General features: G+C 43.3%; 1 protein-coding gene across 5 annotated transcripts in view; it reads left to right on the top strand.

Moving 5' to 3' along the window:
* The window catches only part of LOC139538301 (collagen alpha-3(VI) chain-like), a 102,047-nt gene that overhangs the window by 71,237 nt on the left and 5,175 nt on the right, over nucleotides 1-25,635 (top strand). For 3 of the 5 annotated variants that reach the window (XM_071340164.1, XM_071340162.1, XM_071340167.1), the window contains 35 exons: nucleotides 2,114-2,740; nucleotides 3,683-4,282; nucleotides 4,458-5,075; nucleotides 5,606-5,940; nucleotides 6,147-6,225; nucleotides 6,332-6,477; nucleotides 6,784-6,876; nucleotides 7,278-7,331; nucleotides 7,654-7,725; nucleotides 7,850-7,876; nucleotides 8,007-8,051; nucleotides 8,371-8,424; nucleotides 8,548-8,610; nucleotides 8,957-9,022; nucleotides 9,266-9,319; nucleotides 9,493-9,528; nucleotides 10,425-10,487; nucleotides 10,821-10,883; nucleotides 11,720-11,782; nucleotides 12,156-12,218; nucleotides 13,376-13,426; nucleotides 13,655-13,690; nucleotides 13,936-13,998; nucleotides 14,303-14,365; nucleotides 14,925-14,957; nucleotides 15,081-15,117; nucleotides 15,327-15,832; nucleotides 16,129-16,237; nucleotides 16,562-17,263; nucleotides 17,513-17,621; nucleotides 20,451-20,506; nucleotides 20,679-20,939; nucleotides 21,368-21,451; nucleotides 23,764-23,949; nucleotides 24,398-24,448. In XM_071340164.1, coding sequence (XP_071196265.1) covers nucleotides 2,114-2,740; nucleotides 3,683-4,282; nucleotides 4,458-5,075; nucleotides 5,606-5,940; nucleotides 6,147-6,225; nucleotides 6,332-6,477; nucleotides 6,784-6,876; nucleotides 7,278-7,331; nucleotides 7,654-7,725; nucleotides 7,850-7,876; nucleotides 8,007-8,051; nucleotides 8,371-8,424; nucleotides 8,548-8,610; nucleotides 8,957-9,022; nucleotides 9,266-9,319; nucleotides 9,493-9,528; nucleotides 10,425-10,487; nucleotides 10,821-10,883; nucleotides 11,720-11,782; nucleotides 12,156-12,218; nucleotides 13,376-13,426; nucleotides 13,655-13,690; nucleotides 13,936-13,998; nucleotides 14,303-14,365; nucleotides 14,925-14,957; nucleotides 15,081-15,117; nucleotides 15,327-15,832; nucleotides 16,129-16,237; nucleotides 16,562-17,263; nucleotides 17,513-17,621; nucleotides 20,451-20,506; nucleotides 20,679-20,939; nucleotides 21,368-21,451; nucleotides 23,764-23,949; nucleotides 24,398-24,448 — 5,568 coding nt within the window. The remainder of the gene's footprint in view (nucleotides 1-2,113; nucleotides 2,741-3,682; nucleotides 4,283-4,457; nucleotides 5,076-5,605; nucleotides 5,941-6,146; nucleotides 6,226-6,331; nucleotides 6,478-6,783; nucleotides 6,877-7,277; nucleotides 7,332-7,653; nucleotides 7,726-7,849; nucleotides 7,877-8,006; nucleotides 8,052-8,370; nucleotides 8,425-8,547; nucleotides 8,611-8,956; nucleotides 9,023-9,265; nucleotides 9,320-9,492; nucleotides 9,529-10,424; nucleotides 10,488-10,820; nucleotides 10,884-11,719; nucleotides 11,783-12,155; nucleotides 12,219-13,375; nucleotides 13,427-13,654; nucleotides 13,691-13,935; nucleotides 13,999-14,302; nucleotides 14,366-14,924; nucleotides 14,958-15,080; nucleotides 15,118-15,326; nucleotides 15,833-16,128; nucleotides 16,238-16,561; nucleotides 17,264-17,512; nucleotides 17,622-20,450; nucleotides 20,507-20,678; nucleotides 20,940-21,367; nucleotides 21,452-23,763; nucleotides 23,950-24,397; nucleotides 24,449-25,635) is intronic. The other 2 variants (XM_071340166.1, XM_071340165.1) reach the window with 1 other exon arrangement.

Raw genomic sequence — 25,635 nt, 5'->3', positions numbered from 1 at the left:
GCTCGGTCTGGGGCTCCATGCAAGATCTCACCTCGTGGGGCATCAATGATCATGAGGAATGTGAGGGATCAGCCCAGAACTACACGGCAGGACCTGGTCAATGACCTGAAGAGAGCTGGGACCACAGTCTCAAAGAAAACCATTAGTAACACACTACGCCGTCATGGATTAAAATCCTGCAGCGCACGCAAGGTCCCCCTGCTCAAGCCAGCGCATGTCCAGGCCCGTCTGAAGTTTGCCAATGACCATCTGGATGATCCAGAGGAGGAATGGGAGAAGGTCATGTGGTCTGATGAGACAAAAATAGAGCTTTTTGCTCTAAACTCCACTCGCCGTGTTTGGAGGAATAGAAGGATGAGTACAACCCCAAGAACACCATCCCAACCGTGAAGCATGGAGGTGGAAACATCATTCTTTGGGGATGCTTTTCTGCAAAGGGGACAGGACGACTGCACCGTATTGAAGGGAGGATGGATGGGGCCATGTATCGCGAGATCTTGACCAACAACCTCCTTCCCTCAGTAAGAGCATTGAAGATGGGTCGTGGCTGGGTCTTCCAGCATGACAACGACCCGAAACACACAGCCAGGGCAACTAAGGAGTGGCTCCGTAAGAAGCATCTCAAGGTCCTGGAGTGGCCTAGCCAGTCTCCAGACCTGAACCCAATAGAAAATCTTTGGAGGGAGCCGAAAGTCCGTATTGCCCAGCGACAGCCCCGAAACCTGAAGGATCTGGAGAAGGTCTGTATGGAGGAGTGGGCCAAAATCCCTGCTGCAGTGTGTGCAAACCTGGTCAAGAACTACAGGAAACGTATGATCTCTGTAATTGCAAACTAAGGTTTCTGTACCAAATATTCAGTTCTTCTTTTCTGATGTATCAAATACTTATGTCATGCAATAAAATGCAAATTAATTAATTAAAAATCATACAATGTGATTTTCTGGATTTTTGTTTTAGATTCCTTCTCTCACAGTTGAAGTGTACCTATGATAAAAATTACAGACCTCTACATGCTTTGTAAGTAGGAAAACCTGCAAAATTGTCAGTGTATCAAATACTTGTTCTCCCCACTGTATATATATATTGTATATTAGATTTTTTACCAATTAAAACAAACACTTTACATCTGAGTGTATAAGGTATTATTGGAAATGCCTGGGTCTTGTGCTTCGAATGAATACAATTTAGTTGCCCTCCAGTGGATAGTAGTGGTACTACACCCCACCGCCCATGCTACATTTTAACTGGTTTAAATGGACCTACACTGACTTTAGCATTACTTATGTCTTTTGCTGTATTGTTTTTCCATGTCTGACAGAGGGGGCCAACGCCACAGTGAAATTCATGCATGGAGTAGTACAGAAATTGTGCCATTTGGTGATTCTTTTTTTTTTTACCACCACTCATAACTTCATAACACATACTATTGACTTCTATCCCGGTATAGCAAATATAGGCGAATAATTGCTTCAAGGTGGTCAGCTGAGGAGGTTTTACATTTTTGCATGGGAAACCCTAATCCACTAATTACTGCAGGGGCACAAAAATAATTATCTCTTAGCTAACACACAAGTACAACCAAACAACGTGCTGGTACAATAATATTTCTTGAAGGCAATACAGTCTCCAGAGACCAAAAACAACAATTCTGCTAAATGTGCTCATGTGGTAGTGTTTACAGCTTTGATTGATGTAAGCTACCAGTGGGGTAAAAAGAAAAACAACAGGTTATTTTACTGGGGAGTTTGTCAAAGCAGCACTACAGAGCAAGCTGTTTTGCCTTCGGATTCACTGTTAACTGGGTTTCAGTCATCGGCATCACCACCTGTGATACTGTAGTCTAGTTGAATATAAATAAAAACTGTTTCTCAAATGTTCATCATTAATAATGTATTATTAATAATAATGATAGATTAAAACTAGATTATATCGTTTGACTCATACAAACAGATCAGTAGTCAAAAGGGTCGATGCAAGGTGAAAACATAGTTATAATGAAGTACAATTAGAACATAAAATATCCCCATAACGAATTTGGTTAATATCTATGCCCTAATGCAGCTCAATTTGTGTTGCTAACAAACACATTTGATGTGCCTGTCTTCTCCCACAGTCACCACAACCATAGTATCCACTGGCGGAGAAAAGAGGGATGTGGTTTTCCTCATTGACGGCACAACAGCTGTGCGCAGCGAGTTCCCCGCCATCCGTGACATGATCGGGAGGGTCGTGGAAAAGCTGGACGTGGGTCTGGATCGGGTCAGGGTGTCAGTGGTGCAGTACAGTGACGATGCCAATATGGAGTTCCTCTTGAACGAGCACTCCACCAAAGACGAGGTCCGCCAGGCCACGAGGAAGATTCAGAGCAGGGGTGGAAACCGTCTAAACACTGGCCGTGCCCTCGATTGGGTCTCCAAGAACATCTATCAGAGATCAGCCGGTAGCCGCATCGAGGAGGGTGTGCCTCAGTTCCTCATTCTAGTCACGGGTGGAAAGTCCAACGACGACGTCTCTGGACCAGCCAACCAGCTGAAGACCAACCTGGTTGCCCCTCTTGCCATCGGGGCAAAGAATGCCAACCCCGACGAACTGAGGCAGATCTCCCTGAAACCAGAGTTCGCCTACTCCATTAACAACTTTGGGCAGCTTCCAACAGTGGAGCAGCAGCTTATTGCTTCAGTCAACACCATGACCACCACTGACATCTCCAGTAGTTTTGTTCCTCCTGTTTTGGATATTGGTAAGAGATTCTACATTATTTAACCCAATGCAGTTCCTAAATAGTTATGACCCATCAAATATATTTTTTTATGTAGCTAAGTTTCCATCCAATTGGTGACAGATTTGAATTTGAATTCTCTAAAATCTGCTTAAGACAATATGAACATTTTCACACCCGAGTGTGGCGCAGCGGTCTAAGGCACTGCATCTCAGTGCTAGAGGCGTCACTACAGACCCTGGCTTGATCCTAGGCTGTATTGTTATGTAACAAAACAAAATGCATTATATAGTGAATGTGCCCACTTTGTTCTTGGCACGTGCGCTCTAGCCAACAGCTCCCAGATACAGTGCGGGTATAGCCTACATGATGAGATGATTTATTTTTCAAATGGCAGCCAATCCTCGATCATCATGTCACCAGAATAAGACTCTCAATATTTATTGGAAAGGGGCATCAAGCTCATCACGGTGTACTTTCACTACCATGTGAAGTTCATCATCATTTTTAAAATCTGTAGCCTAATAAACTACATGCTACATTTCCCGAGTCGTAGTGGAAGGACTACACAACATACCATCGCGTGACTCCAAGTTTACTTTTGGTATGATGGTTATTATATCAATACTTGCGCGTAAAGGTCAACTTCCACCTCCTTTTCTCACATAATTAATTTTACAGACACAAAAAGATCCCACCTTGATTAGCGTATTTTGTTTTGTCAATATTTGGAAAGTCTACCAACAAAATAGCTGTTTCCATCAGGCCTGTTGTGACATGTTTTATCCAACATGTACTTTTCCCTGAATAAAAAGGTTGAATGGAAACCTGTTTTTTATGTTTTGTATGATATCGCCTCAACTGTTACAATTCCCTTTTGTTCACATTTTTAAATATTTTTTTTTGCCAACATAAAAAGTAAAACCCCACTTGCTTGACTTGTTTTTCTGTTCTACTTCTCAGCTAACCTCAACATGGGGAGGAAGGACATCATCTTCCTCATAGACGGATCGGACACCACAGGGTCCAGTGGCATAGCCCACATCCGTGACTTCATCCTCAACATCGTTCAGCAGCTGGATGTGCAACCTGACAAGGTTCGGGTCGCTGTCGTCCAATACTCTGACAAGGTCAAGACGGATTTCTCTCTCAATTCCCACAACAACAAGCCAGCTGTGCTCTCTGCCATCAAAAGACTACGCCAGCAGGGTGGCAGATCGGCCGATCTGGCCAAAGCCATCGAGTATGTGATCAGGAACGAGCTGAAATCCTCGGCAGGTGTCCGGCTTGCGGAGGCCTCCCAGCATCTGGTGGTCCTCACAGGTGGAAGGTCCCCCACTGACGTATCTGTGTATGGCCCTCTGCTCAAAGGCTCTCGGGTCAACTGCATTGGCATTGGGGCTGGCGGAGCAGACTCCAGGCAGCTCAACCAGATTGCCACCAGCTCTGCCGATGTTCTTCAGGTACCTACTTTCCCCGGCTTGCCTAGCATTAAGGAGAGGTTCATTGCCAGGCTCAATGGGACAATCCCCGAGGAGGCCCCTACAGAAATTGATGACCCAAGTAAGTGAAACCACAAAGCAATGCATTCTCGCCTTATTCTGTGTAAGAAATGTACTGATAAATATTGAATAATAGCCAAATAAATACTGTGAATAGGATTCAACATGGCACCTCTCTTTCTCTCTATACCTCTCCGTCGCTCTCTCTCTCTCTCTGTTTTCTATCTTTCTCTCAGATTCAGGACTCCCTAAAGCCAAGGCTGCTGACATCGTGTTCTTGGTGGATGGCTCCATCAACCTTGGCAAGGACAACTTCAAGGAAGTGATGGAGTTTATCCTGAACCTTATAGACCTCTTCTTCACCGAGCGTGACAACCTGCAGATTGGCCTGGCCCACTATGCCACCGACGTCACCGACGTCTTCTACCTCAACACCTACAAGACCAAGGACGACATCATCAGCGCCCTCAGTCGCACAGAGTACAAGGGTGGCCGCAGGATCAACACAGGTGCTGCCATTCGCCACGTGCAGGAGAACCACTTCATCAAAGATAAAGGCAGCAGGAAGGATGAGGGCATCCCCCAGATCCTGATGATCGTCACTGGCGGAAAATCATCCGACGATGGCAAGACTGCCGCTCTGGGGTTGAAGGCCACCGGTGTGCGCATCTACGCCGTTGGCGTGGGCGACATTGAGGATGAGTTGAACAACCTGGCGAGCGAGGCCTCCACGGTGGCCAGGGCGAGCACGTTCATGGAGCTCTCTGAGCTCAACGAGCAGATCCTGGAAACATTGGACGACGAGGTGAAGGGAATCAAGCTGTGCACTGGCGTGAGCCAGGAACCCTCAAAAGGTGAGGATCACAGATATTTTACCCTATCTTTCCCCTAGTGTTGGTGTTAGGAGGACATATCTTGGCAGATCTACGTCACTTCCTCATGCTTGTTTTGCTTACATCCTTTACTTTCATATAGAACATTGATAAAAAATTGCTATGCTTTAGAATGACTCAGGTAATAGCAGACCGCATATGGATTGTAAACATCTGGTAAACATCTACATTACAAGTCATAGTACAGAGAAGCACCAAACACCAACCACCAATCAACCTCCCCATATCCTCTCTCTCTCTCTCTCTCTCTCTCTCTCTCTCTCTCTCTCTCTCTCTCTCTCTCTCTCTCTCTCTCTCTCTCTCTCTCTCTCTCTCTCTCTCTCTCTCTCTCTCTCTCTCTCTCTCTCTCTCTCTCTCTCTCTCTCTCTCTCTCTCTCTCTCTCTCTCTCTCTCTCTCTCTCTCTCTCTCTCTCTCTCTCTCTCTCTCTCTCTCTCTCTCTCTCTCTCTCTCTCTCTCTCTCTCTCTCTCTCTCTCTCTCTCTCTCTCTCAGCCTGCAGCCTGGAGGTGTTGGTGGGATTCGACGTGTCCTCGCAGAACATCTTCCAGGCCCAGAGGATCCTGGAGTCCAAGATGGGTGCCATCCTCCAGAGGATTACCAAGATGACGGGCATCAGTTGCTCGTCGGGACAGATCCCCTCGATCCAGGTGGGCATCCTGGCCATGGATACCGCCTCGGAACCTGTCCACCTGGAGTTCACGGACAACGCCGACACGCTGTTTGAGGCATTCCGGGCCCTGCGCAATCGCGGCCCCTATGTCCTCAATGCCAAGACCATCGCCGCATACGGTTCGAGGTTCAAAAGCCGAGCCGCGGACGCAGTCAAGGTGTGTCTGCCTGTCTCTTTTTATAAATGTAATTAATATCTTCACCCACAGGGAACGGTGTGAGTAGAGTAGATTGAAGTCCGTCATTTATCTTTTTTGGTTAAGTTTGACTTAACCAAAAAATTGAAGCAGACCTATTGAAATAAATGCCATTCATTATTAGTCAAATGAAATTATATGATTGCCTCCCCCCCAACCACGCACAGGTTGTGATCCATCTGACTGACGGTCTGGATGGCCAGTATAACGAAATGAAGAGACGGGTTGAAGAACTTAAGATTTCAGGTGAGGATAAGTCTTATGGCTGGATTATTGGATTGCTATGGCTGTTGAAACTACTGAGAAAGATCCTGGACAAAGAGAACTAAATATGTGTTTTGTGCCATGCTAGGTGTGAACAGCTTCATCCTGGTGGGTCTGGAAGGGGTACCCAAGTTTGAGGAGGCGGTGCTGCTGGAGTTTGGCCGAGGCTTCAGGTACACCAGACCCCTCCGAGTCAATGTCATGGACCTGGACTACGAGCTTCTGGAGGAACTTGTGAGTGCTGTCACTGTCACTCACTACAGAATCGTTACATGTTCTCGTACTTGTACCTGAAACATACAGTCCAACTCAGCCATGTAACCCAACTTTGCCACACAAATGCTTTTAGGAAAGAACCTGGAGAAAGTCTAAGGACTAATCTACTGTACAGTATGACCACATTGAACATTAGGAAGATACTTGAAGTCGTAGTCAAGTCACAGATATGCAGTTTTGGATTGAGTGGATAATCAACCAATTTTGGCTGTACACAGAAAATGTTTTGTTAAATTCCAACTTTATACATATTCCAATTTGCAGGACAACATTGCTGAGAGGGAGTGCTGTGCAGTGCCATGTAAATGCACCGGCACAAGGGGAGACCGAGGAGCAGTCGGTCTTGGAGGACCCAAGGTTACTAACGTGCTTTGTTATTATTACTTGAACTTAAGTACTGTATACTAATGCACAATCTTAGGAAAAAGGGTTCCAAAAGGGTTCTTCAGCTGACCACATAGGATAACCATTTTTGGTTCCAGGTTGAACTCTTTTGAGTTCCATGTAGAACCCTCTGTGGAAAGGGTTCTACATTCAACCCAAAAGGGTTCAACCTGGAACCAAAAATAGTTCTTCAAAGGGTTCTCCTATGGAAGAACAGCAGAAGAACCCTTATTGGTTTTAAATATACCTTTTTTCGAAGACTGTACTTAAGTGTGTAAAAATGCCTAGGAAAATATAAATGCCTTGTGAAAGACTATTGTGATGAGTTAGTTATACAGTGCAGATTTATGTGTAATATGCTTCTTATCTTGCAGGGCGGTCCAGGTGGAGCAGGCGGAGCAGGACATCCCGGAGATGAGGGAGGACCCGTAAGTCAGAATTCTGTTCATATCTGAAACAACTTTAACCTCACAAATATCTGTTCAGCTTTCTTCCTGTCTTTTTTAGTAAGACTGTACCCTCAGGCCACACTATGCGCCTGCTCTGAAGTTTAAACAGAATAATAGTTGGATTTACAGAATATAGAGCCTTTCCAGTACTCAAAGTGCTGTAACACATTGATACACATTGCACCACCAATGGGTAGCACCCTAGGGTGATGAACGGCAACCATCATCAACCTCAATGCTATTCAATATAGTGTAAATGTTGTGTAACAGGACATCTCTCTCTCTTCTCCTCGTGTGACAGGGAGACAGAGGTCCTCCTGGTGTCAATGGAACGCAAGGTTTCCAGGGCTGTCCTGGACAGAGGGGCATCAAGGTCAGTACCCACTTAGCACCACTGTATCAATCAATAGGTTAACTGATGTGAAATCAAAACAGAATGTAATATATTTTTTGCATAAAATATGTAAGAATGTATCTCCTTTTTCTCAATTGATCAGGGTGGTCGTGGATACTCTGGAGAAAAGGTGAGGTTTTTTTTCAATAGAAAAATCAATACTTTACTTCAAATGATAATTGATAATATGTTGATCACATAATAGCTTGTTTAAATGTTAGTGATGAGATTTACCCTCAATAACCCTTGTCTTCTGTCAGGGGGAATATGGAGAGATCGGCCTGGATGGCATAAACGGAGAAGAGGTAAGAAAAGCGTAGTTTATTTTACAATAAGATTTGTTTTTCTATGGCATGTGCTGAAAATGTATCCTAAAGTTGGAAGGTCATACAGAACTTTACGTGAACAGTTACAGCTTTTGACATATTGGCCTCATGTCAGAAGTGCTTTTGAAATCCTCCCTTAAATCCACAACTTTACATAACAAAATGTACAGTAAATCTAGCTTTGAATGCTTACGCTTACAAGACAGACCCACAGTAGTAAAGGCGAATATAATGACTTATGATTAACTTTTAGACCACGCTTGAATGTGTGGCTGACTGATTTACTGCTTTCCACCAGGGCAAGAGTGGAGTCGCTGGACCCCCAGGAGACAGAGGGAACCCTGGGAGAATGGTGAGTCCTCATGTGGTCATTGCAACCTCATAAACATCATTTTTTGGCTACTTTTCCATGCATTCATTCATTTTAATTATTCGGATGTGCTTACCACTCACAAATGTTTGTTTCTGTGTTCAGGGACCCAAAGGAACTAAAGGACATGCAGGAGACATCGGGGATACAGGAATCAGAGGAGATCCTGTAAGAATCTGTTAACATCTGAAATACAGTACAGCCTTATTCCAGATTACATTTTACATTTCAGTAATTTAGCGATTTACATGAGCAATTAGGTTTAAGTGCCTTGCTCAACAGATCAGTGCTTGTTTTCATTACAGAATTATTTAGTTCAGGGATGGAAAAACTGATACTGGTTCAGTCTTCAGTTGGTGTTACCTTATAATGATAGCAGGAATCCCAATCATTGGGATTCATATGGTAGATATAACAGAGAAACCAACCAAACTAGTCAACAAAGTATTTTGTACTACATCTTTAACAGCCAAACTGATTCTGAATCTGATTCCATTTGCTTTGTGTTTGCTAGGGAACCACAGGTCAAGATAACAATGTGGCTGGACCTAAAGGAGACCCAGGCGATGTCGGCCCAGTGGTAATATCTTCCTCTCACCAAGCTAGTGTGTTAACTGCCTGTGGGGATTACAGTGTTTGTATAGGAAATCAACTATAAAGTTTCCTTGTATTCTTAATGTTTTGTGTGCTGATTTGCAATTGCACAGTGAGTAGGAGTGAGCATCTTCACACCTCATTTCCTGTTTAAGCCGTCACTATGTTTCTTTCACCGGTGTCACTTCCTGTTATTGTCATTGATGATGTACTTTGTCTTGAATCCTAGGGAGAGTCAGGGGAGGATGGTAAGAAGGGAGGCCCCGGTGAACCAGGCAGGACGGTATGACTACTATCTCTCTTCTTCTCTATTGCTAAAAAAGGTGTTATCTGATATTTGGCTTAATATTTCTTTATACCGAATAGTTCACTTATCTATGCACCACCACATTATGAGGTAACTCAGTAATAACTGTGTCTGTATGATGTATTTATTCCCTGTTTGGATTGTATTAGGGTTCTGATGGTAGAAGAGGCCCACCTGGACAAGCTGTAAGTGAACCCTGAACCTTACCTCTGAACATATCCAGTCTTGATGCCTTGCATTAGCAGGCCTAATTGTTGCATAACCAGGCTGCATTACTGTGCCTGATATCAGGGTAACCAGCCCTTCCACACCAAATTACCCATTGCTATCTGCATATTGACAGCACTTCCCATGCAGTCATCAGACTTAAATCATGGCCACTGTTAGTCTAGCCTGGTGATGTCAATACCTACGTCATTACCTTTTTACTCCTGAGACCAAAACCCTGCCTACCAAGGCATATAAACAATGGCTTTTAGTGTCATCTAAAAACTTAGCAGTAAACGTCCACTCCCCAAAGTTGATTTATTGTGGAATGTTTGACTAGTCTTATCTCCTTCACTCCCCTGCAGAGCTCCTTCTTCACAGTCACAAATTTCTCAGAGGGACCTCTTTATAATGAGGCAGAAAGAGAGAATTAGAAAACAACTTTGGAAAAATATTAAAACCTCATAATGTATATATATTGTTCATCTGTAGTCTAAGACCTTATAAATGTAACGGGGAGGGGTTTTATAACCACTCCCCTTCTATTAATACAACATAAGTATAATCAATTATTCTAATACATCAAACATTTTGGTACAACCCTTATCATGACCCCTAGGTGAACCCGACACCCCCATAATACACATACATGTACTGTAGTGTGGGGCCATCATAATTAGCAGACTTAGCATCCCCCTCTCCATTACTTTCTATGATCAAACTTAGCATATCTAGCTAGCGACTGTCCTTTACATACGCTACTCAATTATCTACAGTAAACTCACTTCATCTAATCTCAATAAACTGATCATGTTTACTGAGGTCTAATCATATACCGTATTTAACCGAGACATGGGTTTCTCCTATGTCATAGGGAAACCCTGGCAAACCCGGAGGTGATGGTGTGCAGGGAGAGCCTGGTATCGGAGGATCCAGAGTAAGTGCCTCCATACACTGTGTTTCTAGACTTGTTGACAGGACATTGTGTAGTTTGTGTTGTGCATGTTTATCGTCCCTTGCCAAAAAATCTATTACTGTCATTACACTTTTTTTGGTATCAGTCATTACATGGGCTTTCATAGTAGCCATGTTTATACTGAAGCTAAGGGGCTGAACTAAGTCCAACAGGCAGTTGAACTTCAGATTCAAATCACACTCACTTTGTAAACGAAACACCATTTTTTATCCACCAAATCTATTGGTCACTTTGATTCTACAGGAGACCAGTCTCTGATGTAGACGTGTGTTTGTGATGCTTTGTCCTACTCAGGGCCAAGCTGGACCAATCGGTGCACCTGGAACCAGAGGTGAGGACGGGAACCCTGGACCAAGGGTACGTGAACTACCAGCACCATTTTAAATGTGGCACACTTCTGATATTGCCGTGATGGCAGGTTCTGCAGCAATGTTAAGACCTCAGTCTCTTCTTTGTATCAAGTCATACAGATAGATGTGGGATCTTAATTTGACTCAGTTTGCTACAGCAGAAAAATAATCCTTTAGCAACAGGAAATGTGAAGTATTATGTGGATTATAATTAATGGAAATTTTTTGTAGGGGTTGATACATTTGTCGTTAGGGCAAATTAAGTCTGACGTGTTAAAGTGGAAATGACGAACTTAAAAATTCTCAACAACAAAAGATTGGACATATGTAGGGTTCTCAAAGGAACATTACCAATGTTACCCCCTAAAACTTTGGTCCGAGTTATAGTTAAACTATCTAACCAGTCATCTTTAACCTAATTGTTTGTGCCACAGAGTGATGAATTACCATAGGGTTTTGTGTCCTCTTTGATATTAGACGTTTTTTATGTCTGTTGACATTTAAGTTTGGACTTTGAGATGTACTGCACAGCGCCATATAACTTGATGAAAAGGCATCTAATTGGGAATCACAGTAAACACAAGCAATGTGCGGTTGGATAGAAGTAGCACATGTTCTATAGGAAACGCAGGCAAAATGGATGCATGTGCCTCCCAGCTGACATACAGGAAAAAAATGCTGACACTTAGAGCACATTTCACATGTAGTGTCTGTAGGAGTGAATCTGCTTTGTAATCATGACATACGACAACACGCGTTGCTTCAGCATCGATGTAACCTGACAGTGCCATGGGTGTCAATGGTGAGAAGATTTTCTCTGATTTGTTTATGTTTGTATTCCAGGGTCCAGGAGGAGCCCAGGGAACCCCCGGAGACAAGGGCAGGAGAGGAGCTCTGGGTCGCAAGGTACAGAACTGATCATCATTGGCATCGCTCTAGTCTAGCCTATGCCTCACAGTCATCCCAGCCTTGTTTAGGTTACAGTATATTCACAATGGCCTAAGCTTCCCACTCTCCCGTTACTGGACACACATACACGGCCTATTAGAGTCAACAGAGATAGATCCCTAACAAAACTTCCAGGCCCTGTGTCAAATTTACTTCAAGTAACAGGGGTGAATGCAATTAAATCTGGAGGAAATCTCTGCGCGACTCAGAAGGAATGTTTTTTCGAAGTGTGCTTTCTCTCTCTCTTTCTCTCTCTTTCTCTAACTCTCTCTCTCCTCTCTCTCTTTCCCTCTCTCTGCTTCTCATTCTTTGTATATCTGTATCGTTATAGGGTGAGCCAGGAGAGCCCGGACCAAAAGGCACCGTGGGACCTCTGGGACCTCGTGGTGAGCCTGTAAGTCATTACATCACATTCAGTCAGCTCAACACAATTGACACCTCGGGAAGATTAACAAACAGACTGACTATTAATCAGATCGTAGACTACATGAGGTCTACATACATTGAGATGATACAATAAAAATACACAAGTGCAATATATCATAACTTACAGTATGTTATTGGAGTTCGAATCTTCTTTTCTCCTTCTTATCCTATTTAGTGGATACATTTCTGAGATGAATTGTTTCTCTTGTAGCCCTATGACATTTCGTTAATATGAGCCCAGGCTTGTGACAGTGTGAGACACAGATTCTCTACTCTTCTCCTGAAGTGTGCGCTTGCACACTCCCCACCACAGATTTGAGCATCGTGTAAGTAAGGAATAAACATTGGTTGTAGGGAGTGTCCATCAATGTTAAAGGGATAGTTCACCCAAATTACAAATGTATACATTGGTTTATTTACCCTGTAATCAGTATATGGACTAGGTAAGACAGAAATCCATGCTTAAGTTTTGTTAACCTAATCCATGAGAGGGAATGTGCAAGTAGTCAACTTTAGACATGCTCCAGTCTCTTGGGTCTTCTAATGGCAATCTGGACCTCATAGTCACGGCCAGTTCAAAGAGCAGCAAGATTTATGTCCGTCTCTGAACTCCTCTCGCTTCTTAGAACCTGGAGCATGTGTCTCTAATCTCTTAACTGGTATCATTTTACTGAAGGGCTCGTACGTTCTGTCTCGTTTCATTAGGTTCTTACGTGATCTGTCCCAATGCAGTGACTTAGGTCACGGTACTGGTGCATAGTGTCCTGGTACTGTATTGATCAGTGTAGATCAGTGCATACAGCTCTACTTCTCAACTATTATCTCAGTCTGTACATTAGACCTGGGTTCAAATAGTATTTCACAGCTTTCATTGAGTGTTTGCTTGTGTCTGCCTGGAGTGCCAGATGGGTGGGGTTTGCACTTTTGGAACCATACCATTGGGCCATTCATTTGTGCCAGGCAAGCTCAATCAAGCACAGCTAAAGTATTTGAACGATTTTTAATACTATTTGAACCCCGGTCAGCTTGTACATAGTGACATTGTTCATTGTTTAGCACACATGGTACTGTTAACTAAGATTGGGTCATTCGCTTTGCGGTAAGCTCAGTGTTCTCTTCTTACAGGGCGAAGATGGTCGGGATGGATTTGGTATCGCAGGGCCCAAAGGAAGAAAGGTAAATAATCGTACATTTGACAAAATACAATATGTCTGTTTGTCCCTCATATTCATCTGTACTAGTTCCATCTGCACCTACATAATTAATGCAATCACTAATATCCAACAAATTCAACCAATCAATCAATACATCAATGTTCTATGTTTTAATGAGCTTGCATGATGTTATCTTAAATTGCCATCATCAACCCATGCTCAAATGAACTGACAAGTGTCTTCCTTACAGGGTGATGAGGGCTTCCCAGGATTCCCAGGACCAAAGGTAATGTCAAGTACATCATCACTGTCACAGCTTACTCAGTTCAATTCAAGGATTGCTGAAATGAAGAAAAGCGCACTGTTTCACTCAAATGATCTCAGGTGGAAATATGATCTGTCTGTAGAGAGTAGTCTCTCCAATTTGTTTTGCAACAAAAATGAAAATTAGCATTTCAAAAAATTCAGATAGGTGTCTGTCTTAGTGTTCCATGTGACAGTTCCTACACTGATGTTTCTGTCACCATACAGGGAGCGGCAGGTGATGGAGGAAACAATGGCGGACCAGGACCCATAGGAAACCGTGGCCAGAGGGTGAGTGCTTTAGCTGGGGTGGGAGACTGGGATGAGGGGTGCTGTGTGCTATGGGTGTTTCTTAACTGATAATATAACTAAAACAACCACTGTGATATGTGTTTGTTTTACCTACCTTTGTTGAATGCACTGACTGTAAGTCACTCTGGCTAAGAGTGTCTGCTAAATTACCAAATAGAAATGTAAAAATATCAAGGTAGAGTGTACCATACAGTATGGGTAAATTGATGCATACATTTGGAATGAAATCATACAAAATAAACATTTTAATCTGACTTTTAATGCTATTTTATTGCTGTTCTAGGGTGTTTCAGGGGAAATCGGTACTCCGGGTCAAAAGGGAGAGGTTGGATACCCCGGGCCTTATGTAAGCACTGACTTTTACAGTGGGTCCCTTTCTCAGACCCATATTTAATCATGGTCCTGGACTAAAAAGCACTTTCAATTGAGATTCTCCACTTATAATGCATTTAAATCCAGGCTTAATCTGGATCCAGGAAACCAGCCGCATGTGTTCACAACACTTTATAAACCATATATTCTCTCCTTGGCTCTGCATAATAATCCATAACTGTATAGATATTCATAGTCATGACTTTATAGTCTAAGACATTGTTAGCAGTTTAATTCAGCTCTAGGAAGAGGCTATCTATATTTACCCATAAAATTAAATATCATGACCTCCCACATAATGTCACATTATAAAATCACCATACATAATTTTGTAACATTCACAGTCTTTGGAGGTTTGCCAAGTAGCATATGTATTGTATATAACGTCATTACAAACCATTCATTGTTTATATAATGGACACAAATAATGGTGTTGTTATCTGGAGCGGTGCCAGGCCTGAGAAAGTAGCCTAGTGTTTTGTCTCCTTCCAGCTGTGTCCATCTGTTCAACTCTAATGTTTGTCTTCCCACAGGGCCAGAAAGGACCGAGAGGACCTGGCGTTGTGGTAGGAATCCATTTATCAGACAGAAGACATTTTGTATAGGAAAATTGACCAAAGTTTACATGTGTGGAATATGTACTGTACAATGTCTTAACATCGGTTTTAAATTGTCCGTTTTCTCCTTAGCAATGTGACCTTGTGAAGAAAATCAGAGACAACTGTCGTAAGTATAAAATTCTTACACTGATCACCATGTAATATACCATATTTAATGTATTAATTGGCACTAGAAGGGGCGGTCGGGGCACTCACAACCGTATGTCATGTAAAACCACCTCAGATACACACTGCATAAACGACATCCCTCAAAAAAAAATGACATTTGAGTACGAAAGGCCCTAAAACTTGTTTTCTTTTTCATTTTATTCTCAGCTTGCTGCTATGGTCAACAGGAGTGCCCTCTCTACCCCACTGAGCTAGCCTTCGCCCTGGACGCCTCAGACGGCGTGGGTCGGCCGGCATTCAACAACATGCGTGACGCCGTGCTCCGTCTGGTCGGCAACATCACCATCTCCGAGAGCAATTGCCCACGCGGTGCCCGCGTGGCCCTCACCCTCTACAACAACGAGGTGACCACCGAGATCCGCTTTGCCGATGCGCTGAAGCGCCGCTCCCTGGTGCAGCGCGTGGAAGGCTTGCAGGCATTACAGACGCGCAAACAGCGCAGCCTGGAGACGGCCATGAACTTCCTGGCGCAGAACACCTTCAAGAGGGTGCGCAGCGGCTTCCTCATGAGGAAGGTGGCCATATTCTTTGTCAACGGGCCAGTGAAGGATCAGCGGGCGGTCAGCGCCGCGGCCCTCCGTCTCTACGACTCCGGCATCGCCTCGGTGTTCCTGGTCAACAAAGAGGATGGCCAGCTCACCAGAGCCCTGAAGGTAATATAAAGGATGCAGAAATAGACCCCTCTTACACAGGGTAAAAGTTTTGCTCTGATACCATAATACAAAGTAGGGAATAATTTTGGCTGTGCTCCATTATCTACACTACCATAGTATTTAGAAGAAAAAAATATATTGGCATGCAATGTGAAAGTATAGATATTGGAATGTAGCTATTGCTCTGGTACCTAAAAGCAGTGTACAACACTTAAACATGAATTTACAGAGATGTCTTATTGTCAGCTGACCTGGCCATGTTTTTGAATTGCCATTGCCTCCTCCCTGTGTGTCAGATGAACAACACTGGGTCAGCACTGGGTCAGGTGATCGTACTGCCTAATCCCGGAAGTGCACAGTACAACTCGGCTATCCAAAAGGTCATGAGCTGCCACATCTGCCTGGGTAAGAGCTTATCTCATATCCTCAGAGATTGACTTCACACAAATGCTGCATTGAATTGTTATTTACATTTATATTCAACACCCAAGACGTGTGTTCTTGTGTTCTTGTGTTCTACATTTTGAATTTATTTATGATTGTGTAACTGATTTGTCCACACTTTCTTTCTGATCATAGTTCTTCTATTGTAAGCTTATTGGATGCACATTGCCTCTTGGTGCCATTGACAGTTGCATACCAAACAAAAGTAGCTTTCCAAACAAACCCAGTAAGACATAATGAAAGCCAAAACGCCTGAGATAATTTCTGTGTTCATTTATTCTCCAGACTCCTGCGCTCCAGACCAAATTTGTGACTACGTCCCCCCTCAGCAGTCGAGAGACAGGAGGTCCTCCACCACCGACGTGGACATTGACATGGCCTTCATCATGGACAGCTCCGAGACCACCTACCCCACTGTCTTCACCGAGATTAAACGCTACGTTGCGCACATTGTAGAGCAGCTTGAAGTCTCGTCAGACCCTATGGCATCCATCCACCACGCCCGTGTGGCTGTGATCCAGCAGGCACCCTACGAGTTCCTGCGCAACAGTAGCGGCTCGCCAATCCGCGTGGACGTGGGCCTGACCGACCACCGCTCGGCCCAAGACATCCGCAACTTCCTCCTGGACAAAACGCCCCAACTGGAGGGTGGGCGGGCACTGGCGGCAGCCATCGAGCACACGGTGGAGCAGGTGTTTGAAAGGGCGCCCCACCAGCGTGACCTCAAGGTGCTGACATTGTTCGTGACAGGCCCAGTGGAGGAGGATGAGGAGCGGCTGGTTGCCGTGGCCACCGAAGCCAAGTGCAAGGGCTATTTCTTGGTCATCCTGGGCGTTGGCGAGAAGCTGAGTGCTGGGGACGCCCGCGTGATGATGCGCATGGCCAGTGAGCCCTCCGACGTCTTCTTCAAGAGGCTGACCAGCACCTCGCACTTCTACGACAAACACATTCAGAACTTTGGCCGACTGCTGCCCAAGTATCTCAGCAGTAAGTGCTTTATTTCACACTGTTGCCGTCTTTTGAGTACCTGTTAGACTTATGTCCACCTTTTATTCACTGATAACAGGCTTTTCATAGAAAAAGCTAATTCAATAATTAGTTTGAATCCACATACTGGTTGACACATTGACAGTCGTTCAGGTTGACATTGTGGAAACCACTTACAAACGTTGTAATGGCCTTTTAGTCAGGTCGACACCATAGGTGAAGATTGTCCTTTTCCTCTTGTGTCTGCAGTTGAGAACGCTTTCTACATGTCCCCTGAAGTCTCCAAAAACTGTCATTGGTACCAGAGTGACCAGCCATTCCCCAAGTTCCCCTTCCCCAAATCACACCACAGCCAAGAGTGAGTATTCAGATCATGTTACATGATACATTTGTATCCTATTATGACATTGTTCATCATGATTGTCATGTAAATCACTATAGTTTATGTATTGGTAGAAGTCAGAGGCTGGAGACCCATGGCATCGTCAAAGACCAATTATTTTAACCTAAAACAATTAATAAAGACATTTGTAGTAAAATATAATGGGGAAAGGGAATGAGAAGGTTCCTTACAGTGTTGGGAAGGGATCACAGAGGTGATTGAATGAGGGTGTGAGGCATGAGTTGAGGTGTTCAGAGGCATGACTTCAGTGTAGGACAGGGGTTGAGGTGTTCAGAGGCTTCAGTGCAGGACAGGCTCGTCACGGATGGGTGGTGTTGGAGAAGAGCTCAACTCTTCCACTGAGGGCAGGACAGGATTTGACTGAGAAGACAAACAACAATAACACAACACAGTTAGAAAAAAGAGCTAAGAATGAGTTTGTCCAAGCAAGGAGTAAAATCATTGATGTGAATGATGTCAGGAATCATGAATTTGCCCAAGGTGTGGAAATGCTGGATACAGGGATTAGGTGAACAAATTCTATATTTTAAAATGTTTAACAGACAGACTGTCTGTCTGTCTGTCTGTCTGTCTGTCTGTCTGTCTGTCTGTCTGTCTGTCTGTCTGTCTGTCTGTCTGTCTGTCTGTCTGTCTGTCTGTCTGTCTGTCTGTCTGTCTGTCTGTCTGTCTGTCTGTCTGTCTGTCTGTCTGTCTGTCTGTCTGTCTGTCTGTCTGTCTGTCTGTCTGTCTGTCTGTCTGTCTGTCTGTCTGTCTGTCTGTCTGTCTGTCTGTCTGTCTGTCTGTCTGTCTGTCTGTCTGTCTGTCTGTCTGTCTGTCTGTCTGTCTGTCTGTCTGTCTGTCTGTCTGTCTGTCTGTCTGTCTGTCTGTCTGTCTGTCTGTCTGTCTGTCTGTCTGTCTGTCTGTCTGTCTGTCTGTCTGTCTGTCTGTCTGTCTGTCTGTCTGTCTGTCTGTCTGTCTGTCTGTCTGTCAGTACAGACAGACAGACAGACAGACAGACAGACAGACAGACAGACAGACAGACAGACAGACAGACAGACAGACAGACAGACAGACAGACAGACAGACAGACAGACAGACAGACAGACAGACAGACAGACAGACAGACAGACAGACAGACAGACAGACAGACAGACAGACAGACAGGTGCACCAGGAGACAGACAGACAGGTGCACCAGGAGACAGACAGACAGGTGCACCAGGAGACAGACACGATCCTCCGAAGTGTCTCGTATTGATGTGTAATAATGTGAATGTGTTTGTCTATGTGATTGACTCTACGTACAGTAATGAGAGAAAAATGACAGGGCTACTCACAGGGCTTGGAATGGAAACATTGAATGTGCCAGTGGATGAGAGGGCATATGAGACATGGCTTCTGTTCATATCAAAGAGTTGACACTGGAGGTGGAGTGGTCATGCCCTCTTAATCAGGGAACAGGAGGAACTTAGAAGTAAATACAAATAGAAGATTAGTTAATTCCATTACAGTAGTGCCATCATAGGTTTGGGCAGCAAGGTTCTCCATGAAGTTAAACGCAGACATCTAAGAATTAACAAAGTCAAACAGACTGCATATTTCACCCACTTGACACTTGAAAGTAGCCCAACAAACGTTCCTGAATGAAGCCCTGATCATCCACATACTTGATGATAACTAACTGTGAGTGACAGCTGATGTCTGTGGTCTCATCCATTTGCCACTTTCAATAGTTGATGCAATGGAAGCTTTCAAATCATTCTGAATTGATTTTGACAATCCAGAGAAGACAGTAGAAACGTCCATATGTTCACCAAGTAAAGCATCGTAATGTGCAATTATCTTTGCAAGCTCCTTATCGTTGCCCTTGTTAGCGGAACTTTCCCTCTCATTGTGCCCCCTTGCTTCATCCCGCAACGAGCCATTGTTTACAATGGCCAACTCTTACATGCCCCAAAATGCTGTATCCCTGTTTCTTCTTGCCTTCTTGTTGTGTTGCGCTGTTGGAATATGCAGACCTTCATCCATTACATGATCGATGCAGGTTTTATCCAGAAGCTTAAAACTGATCTGGGCACGAAAGGGGTTCTTCAATAAGAAATCCACGTCATTGTCATTAGCGTTAGCTAGCCATTCTGGCAGAGAAAACTGCACTCTGGTAGCTAGCTAGCTAACTACTTGCTACTAAAGTTACAAAAATAAAGTTCTAAAACCAAGAAAACAATATATAATCTACCTCCTCCATCTCCTAATTTGAATTGAATAATATCCCACCAAAAATCAACTCTCATTCTCAATCTGTCCAACAATGTCACCAACTCACCAAGCTTCTTAACCACACATGCATAGTATTAAGTTCACTCTCTGATCCTTTGATTGGATGGACAACATGCCAGTTCATACTGCAAAGGCTTTGATTGGTTGGAGGATGTCATCTGGAAGTCGTCTAATTACCATAGGTCTGTGGAAGGGGGTGAGCAGCATGAGCAATATATGTTTTGTATTGAAGTCAATGTAGCCAGAGGAGGATGGAAAATAGCTGTCCTCCGGTTACAACATGGTGCTACCCTAGAGGGTGCTGTTGAGACTACTGTAGACATTCATTGCAAAACAGTGTGTTTTAATCAGGTATTTGGCAACATATATTTCGTATAGTTTTATCTAAAAAGGATAACTTTTTTAAGGTTTCTTTATATTAAATTTTTCTGAAATTCACTGAGTAGGATGGTCCTCCCCTTCCTCCTCTGATGAGCCTCCACTGGTAGAATCTTATATATTCTGTGTCAATAATCCACTCTATGTGTAGGAAACATCAAAAACACCATGAAAATCACCAGGCAGTCCATCCAAGAAAGCACAACGGTAAGACATGAAATATAAAATGAAATAGCAGGGTTTACATCCAGTTCAATAAATCAATCCCCATTTCCCGTGGTGGTTCAAAGACTAATCAATTGTCAATGTGTGTGTTTTGTTTTTTGACTGTGATTTTATTGTCTGCTTGTGTGTTAATACCACCCGGTTTGACCACTAGACCAAGAGGAGTTGCACGTAGCAAATGCCACTTCCAGTGGCCTGACCCTGCGCTGGGCCAGCCCGGACCCCAAGCTCATAGCCTACTTCGAGGTGGTGGTGACGCGCCTGCGCGACCACACACTGGTGCTGAGGAGGAATGTGACAGGCACGGTGCTCACTGTAGGCGGCCTGGAGAGCGCCCAGACCTACCACGCCGTGGTGACCACACACACCGCCCAGGGCCACGTTGCGGCCGTACACAAAGGCATTATTACCACCAGTAAGTCCATGAACACACCACAGTGATTGTCTGGTGTGCTTAGGTTACCTGTTTTACTCTGCAATGGTGATGTCAACCTGAAATCCATAGTCAATGATCACAGTTTCGCCAGAGTGATTGATAGTTATGTGTATACTGTACAGTAGGCCTTTATTATTTGGAAAAATACAATTTCAGATTCATTGTTATTATGATAATGAAATTACTTTTTGTTTATTGTTGTGGAACATCCAAGCAATGATTATAGGGGCTTTTCCTGTTTCGTCAATATCTTCTTGGCGTTCATATATTTCATTGGAATTTGTTCCTTTTTGTAATGTAAGACAAAACAAAACAAGTCACCTGTTGGCAGACAAGCCACACAACATCCATAAATATTGTTTTAACTGAATCCACTGACCATTGTTATGTAATGTCTGATTGGACAGAAGCAGCAGCAGAGCATAAGGTCGCTGCTCCCATGGAGGTGACTGGTATCATAGCCACTGCACCACTGGACAAACCAGAGATTGGTAAGTGACACCTGTCGTGTGTGTGTGTGCACGTGTGTATTCGTGTGTGTGTGAGCGAGAAAGATGGTCGGCGTGTTTTAAACCAGGTTTTCTTTAAACAGTTAGCTGATTTATTAGGCATTGAGGACAATTGATTTGTCCCGTGGGAACTTGCAATTCAAACTCAAAAAGGGCCCGCCTCTACTTTTGAGAAGCGTTCCCCTTTGTTTCTATCTAATGGTCTCTAATGAGAATTCATTGTGTTTGGATTTTCATTGACCGCATTGTTGTTACCACAATTAATCCAACAGTATTGAGCAGCATCACTCTTCAAAGCACATTAAGCTTTATCACACATGATGCTCCATCATTTTCAAGTTAAAAGCCCACTCATATATAATTAGTTTAAAATATGAAAAATATGGTGTGTACAGACGTATTGTCTGTAAATATCAGAGTGGGCCTTAAAGAAAATAACAAATGTGCTTTTAATATACACGGAATGTACAAAACATGAGGAACACATTCCTAATATTGAGTTCCACCCCCTTTTGCCCTCAGAACAGCCTCCATTCGTCGGGGCATGGACTCTACAAGGTGTCGAAAGCGTTCCACAGGGATGCTGGCCCATGTTGATTCCAATGCTTTCCACAGTTATGTCAAGTTGGTTGGATGTCCTTTGGGTGGTGGACCATTCTTGATACACATGGAAAACTGTTGAGCATGAAAAACCCAGCAGCGTTGTAGTTCTTGACAGGTGACATCGATAAGGGATCATAGATTTCACCTGGTCAGTCTATATCATGGAAATCAAATTGTGTAAACTCAGTGTGGAGCCAAGAAGTCCAGAGGAGAATGTTACTTGATAAACAACAGAACTGTTCACTGACAAGACAATATCGTCAGTGTTATTTTAGTGCCTGTAGCTTTTACAGTGAGAGACCTGAAAACTGTCTTAAAATAAATAGGTTGCAGGGCCATCAGAGCTGTAAACCTGCAATATCTGCAGGCTATTTTTCAGTGCAAAACCTACAAAGTCTAAAATGTCTTGTGGAAAAGAACTCCATTGATGAAGATTTATTGCTCACATGTTGAGCCTTGGCGTGAGGCCACTGCAAGTGTTCCCATATGGTAGACACATAAGGTAGTAATAGCTAAGAGGTGAGGTCATCTACAATAGTTGTCATAGTGACTGCTGATATTTTGATTATAGACATACTGTATATATTCATGATCTATGTACATGTCATATGATATATACTGTATATATTATATAAATACACTACTATTCAAAAGTTTGGGGGTCACTTAGAAATGTCCTTGTTTTTGAAAGAAAAGCCTTTTTTTTCGTCCATTAAAATAACATCAACCTGATGAGATATACAGTGTAGACATTGTTAATGTAGTAAATGACTATTGTAGTTGGAAACGGCAGATTTTTTATGTAATATCTACATTGGCGTACAGAGGCCCATTATCAGCAACCATCACTCCTGTGTTACAATGGCACATTGTGTTAGCTAATCCAAGTTGATCATTTTAAAAGGCTAATTGATCATTAGAAAACCCTTTTGCAGTTATGTTAGCAAAGCTGAAAACTGTTGTGCTGATTGTCAATAGGAACATGCTATACTAGCACTATGTAACGTGCAAAGCAGAAAGGACTTTATCGTAGGGTGGTTTTGACAGGTACGCTTGAGTCCAAGAGTGTGGATCAATTCATGTACTTTCTCAGCATTACCCGAGAGGTACTTGTGGAGTTGGCTCAACAGGATTAAGAACAGATGGTGGTTTCGCTACATATCACGGAGATCGCACAGCCACAGACCTAATAAATTACTAAAATGTACTAACATTAACATATATTAACTCTGATAGCAACATCGTTAATGGAAGAGCAGTTTATTGAATATGGCTATTATTCTTTCATCTCAACAATTCACCAATAGAAACCTAAGCTCCTGTACAACTCCTACCTTTTCCACTCGACTCACAATGAACAATTTACTGTTCAAAACTACTCACAATATTAATTGCAGATGTTCAACCACTGTAATGTGCAATCGTCCTACTAATTGATTTTCACGAGTTTCATTTACCAGCAATGAGATACATTTCATTTCCTAACAAATGTTCTGCTTTCACTTTTCAAACACTTCTAGCCATTAACAATTTCATTACATATTAATTACTTACTGTTTAGTGATGGCTGACAACTGGCTCACAGTAACTCAAATATGCTTTTAGATGGGTGATGTTCATCTTAACCATACTAATACCTCTCTCTTCTCTCTTACCCCTCTTGTGACTGATCTTGTTTTTGCATGTTCTAGCTAACGAGCTCACAGACCCATGCTCTCTTGACTTTGACCCTGGATTGGCGTGCAAAAACCATCAGGCTAAGTGGTTCTTTGACAGAAAGAATGGGATCTGTACCCAGTTCTGGTACGGTGGTTGTGAAGGCAATGGCAATAGGTTCGAGACTGAATCCCAGTGCTTGAAACGCTGCATGAGGTCAGGTGAGTGGTCCTTGTTGCCAGGTTTTCTGAAAGCTTGTAGAGGCTCTTTGCACCTGACTGGTCTAATTTGACAAACTAACTAAGTAGCCAATTGTAGACTGTCTTTTGCTTGATAACAGCTGTTTTAAGCAGTCCTGATAGCTAATGACATGCTTTTGAAAGTAAATGCATATTATGTTACCTGGTTAGCTAGCTGATAAGCTATGCTACCTGGTTAGCTAGCTGATAAGCTAACCGTGGTACTTTTGTATATTGTTACTTGAGTGTTATTTCATGTGACATACACCAAAGTCACCTATCATGAGTGTACACAACATCTATTATATCATGCTATCAGTGTAAAAACAGCTCTATATCATTCAATTAAAGTGTTATTGGTTGTTTTAGATCAGTTGGTAAAAGGTTGACTTCAGAAACTCTTGTTTTTTTTCCTATTCTACATCACCAGAACCTCAGCAACAAGTGGAACAGCTTCAGACTGAGATCCTTCCAGCTCCCGGTAAGTAAAGCTATTAATATACACTGAAAAAAATATAAATGCAACAATTTCATAGATTTTACTGAGTTAGAAGATGTGTTGTGCTGCATGGTGGTCACACCACATACTGACTGGTTTTATATGGAAATCAGTCAATTTAAATTAATCAATTAGGCCCTAATCTATGGATTTCACATGACTGGGAATACAGATATGCTTATGTTGGTCACAGATACCTTAAAAAAAACAGGTAGGGGCGTGGATCAGAAAACCAGTCAGTATGTGGTGTGACCACCATGCAGCACACCACATCTTCTTCGCATAGAGTTGATCAAGCTGTTGAGTGTGGTCTGTGGAATGTTGTCCCACTCCTATTAAATGGCTGTGCGAACTGGATATTGGCGGGAACTGGAACACACTGTCATACACGTCGATCCAGAGCATCCCACACATGCTCAGTGGGTGACATGTCTGGTGAGTATGCAGGCCATGGAAGAACTGGGAGATTTTCAGCTTCCAGGAATTGTGTACAGATCCTAGCGACATGGGGCTGTGCATTACCATGATGAAACATAAGGTGATGGCGGTGGATGAATGGTACGACAATGGGTCTCAGGATCTCGTCACGGTATCTCTGTGCATTCAAATTGCGATCGAAAAAATGCAATTGTGTTCATTGTCCGTAGCTTATGACTGCCCATACCATAACTCCACCGCCACCATGGGGCACAAATCACTCGCCCACATGACACCATACACGCTGTCTGCCATCTGCTCGGTACAGTTGAAACCGGGATTCATCTGTGAAGAGCACACTTCTCCAGCATGCCAGTGGCCATCGAAGGTGAGCATATGCCCACTGAAGATGGTTACAACGCCGAACTGCAGTCAGGTCAAGACCCTAGTGAGGACTACGAGCATGCAGATGATGGTTTCTGACAGTTTGTGCAGAAATTCTTTGGTTGTGCAAAGCCACAGTTTCATCAGCTGTCCGGGTGCCTGGTCTCAAACATTCTGCAGGTGAAAAAGCTGGATGTGGTCCTGAACTGGCGTGGTTACACATGGTCTGTGGTTGTGTGGCCAGTTGGACGTACTGCCAAATTCTCTAAAACGATGTTGGAGGCGGCTTATAGTAGGGGAATTAAAATTACATTAACTGGCAACAGCTGTGGTGGACATTCTTGAGTTGTCATGCCAATTGCATGCTC

This window comes from Salvelinus alpinus, chromosome 14 (assembly GCF_045679555.1).
Source record: "Salvelinus alpinus chromosome 14, SLU_Salpinus.1, whole genome shotgun sequence".
NCBI lineage: Eukaryota > Metazoa > Chordata > Actinopteri > Salmoniformes > Salmonidae > Salvelinus > Salvelinus alpinus.
This window is presented reverse-complemented; position numbering and strand designations above follow the sequence as displayed.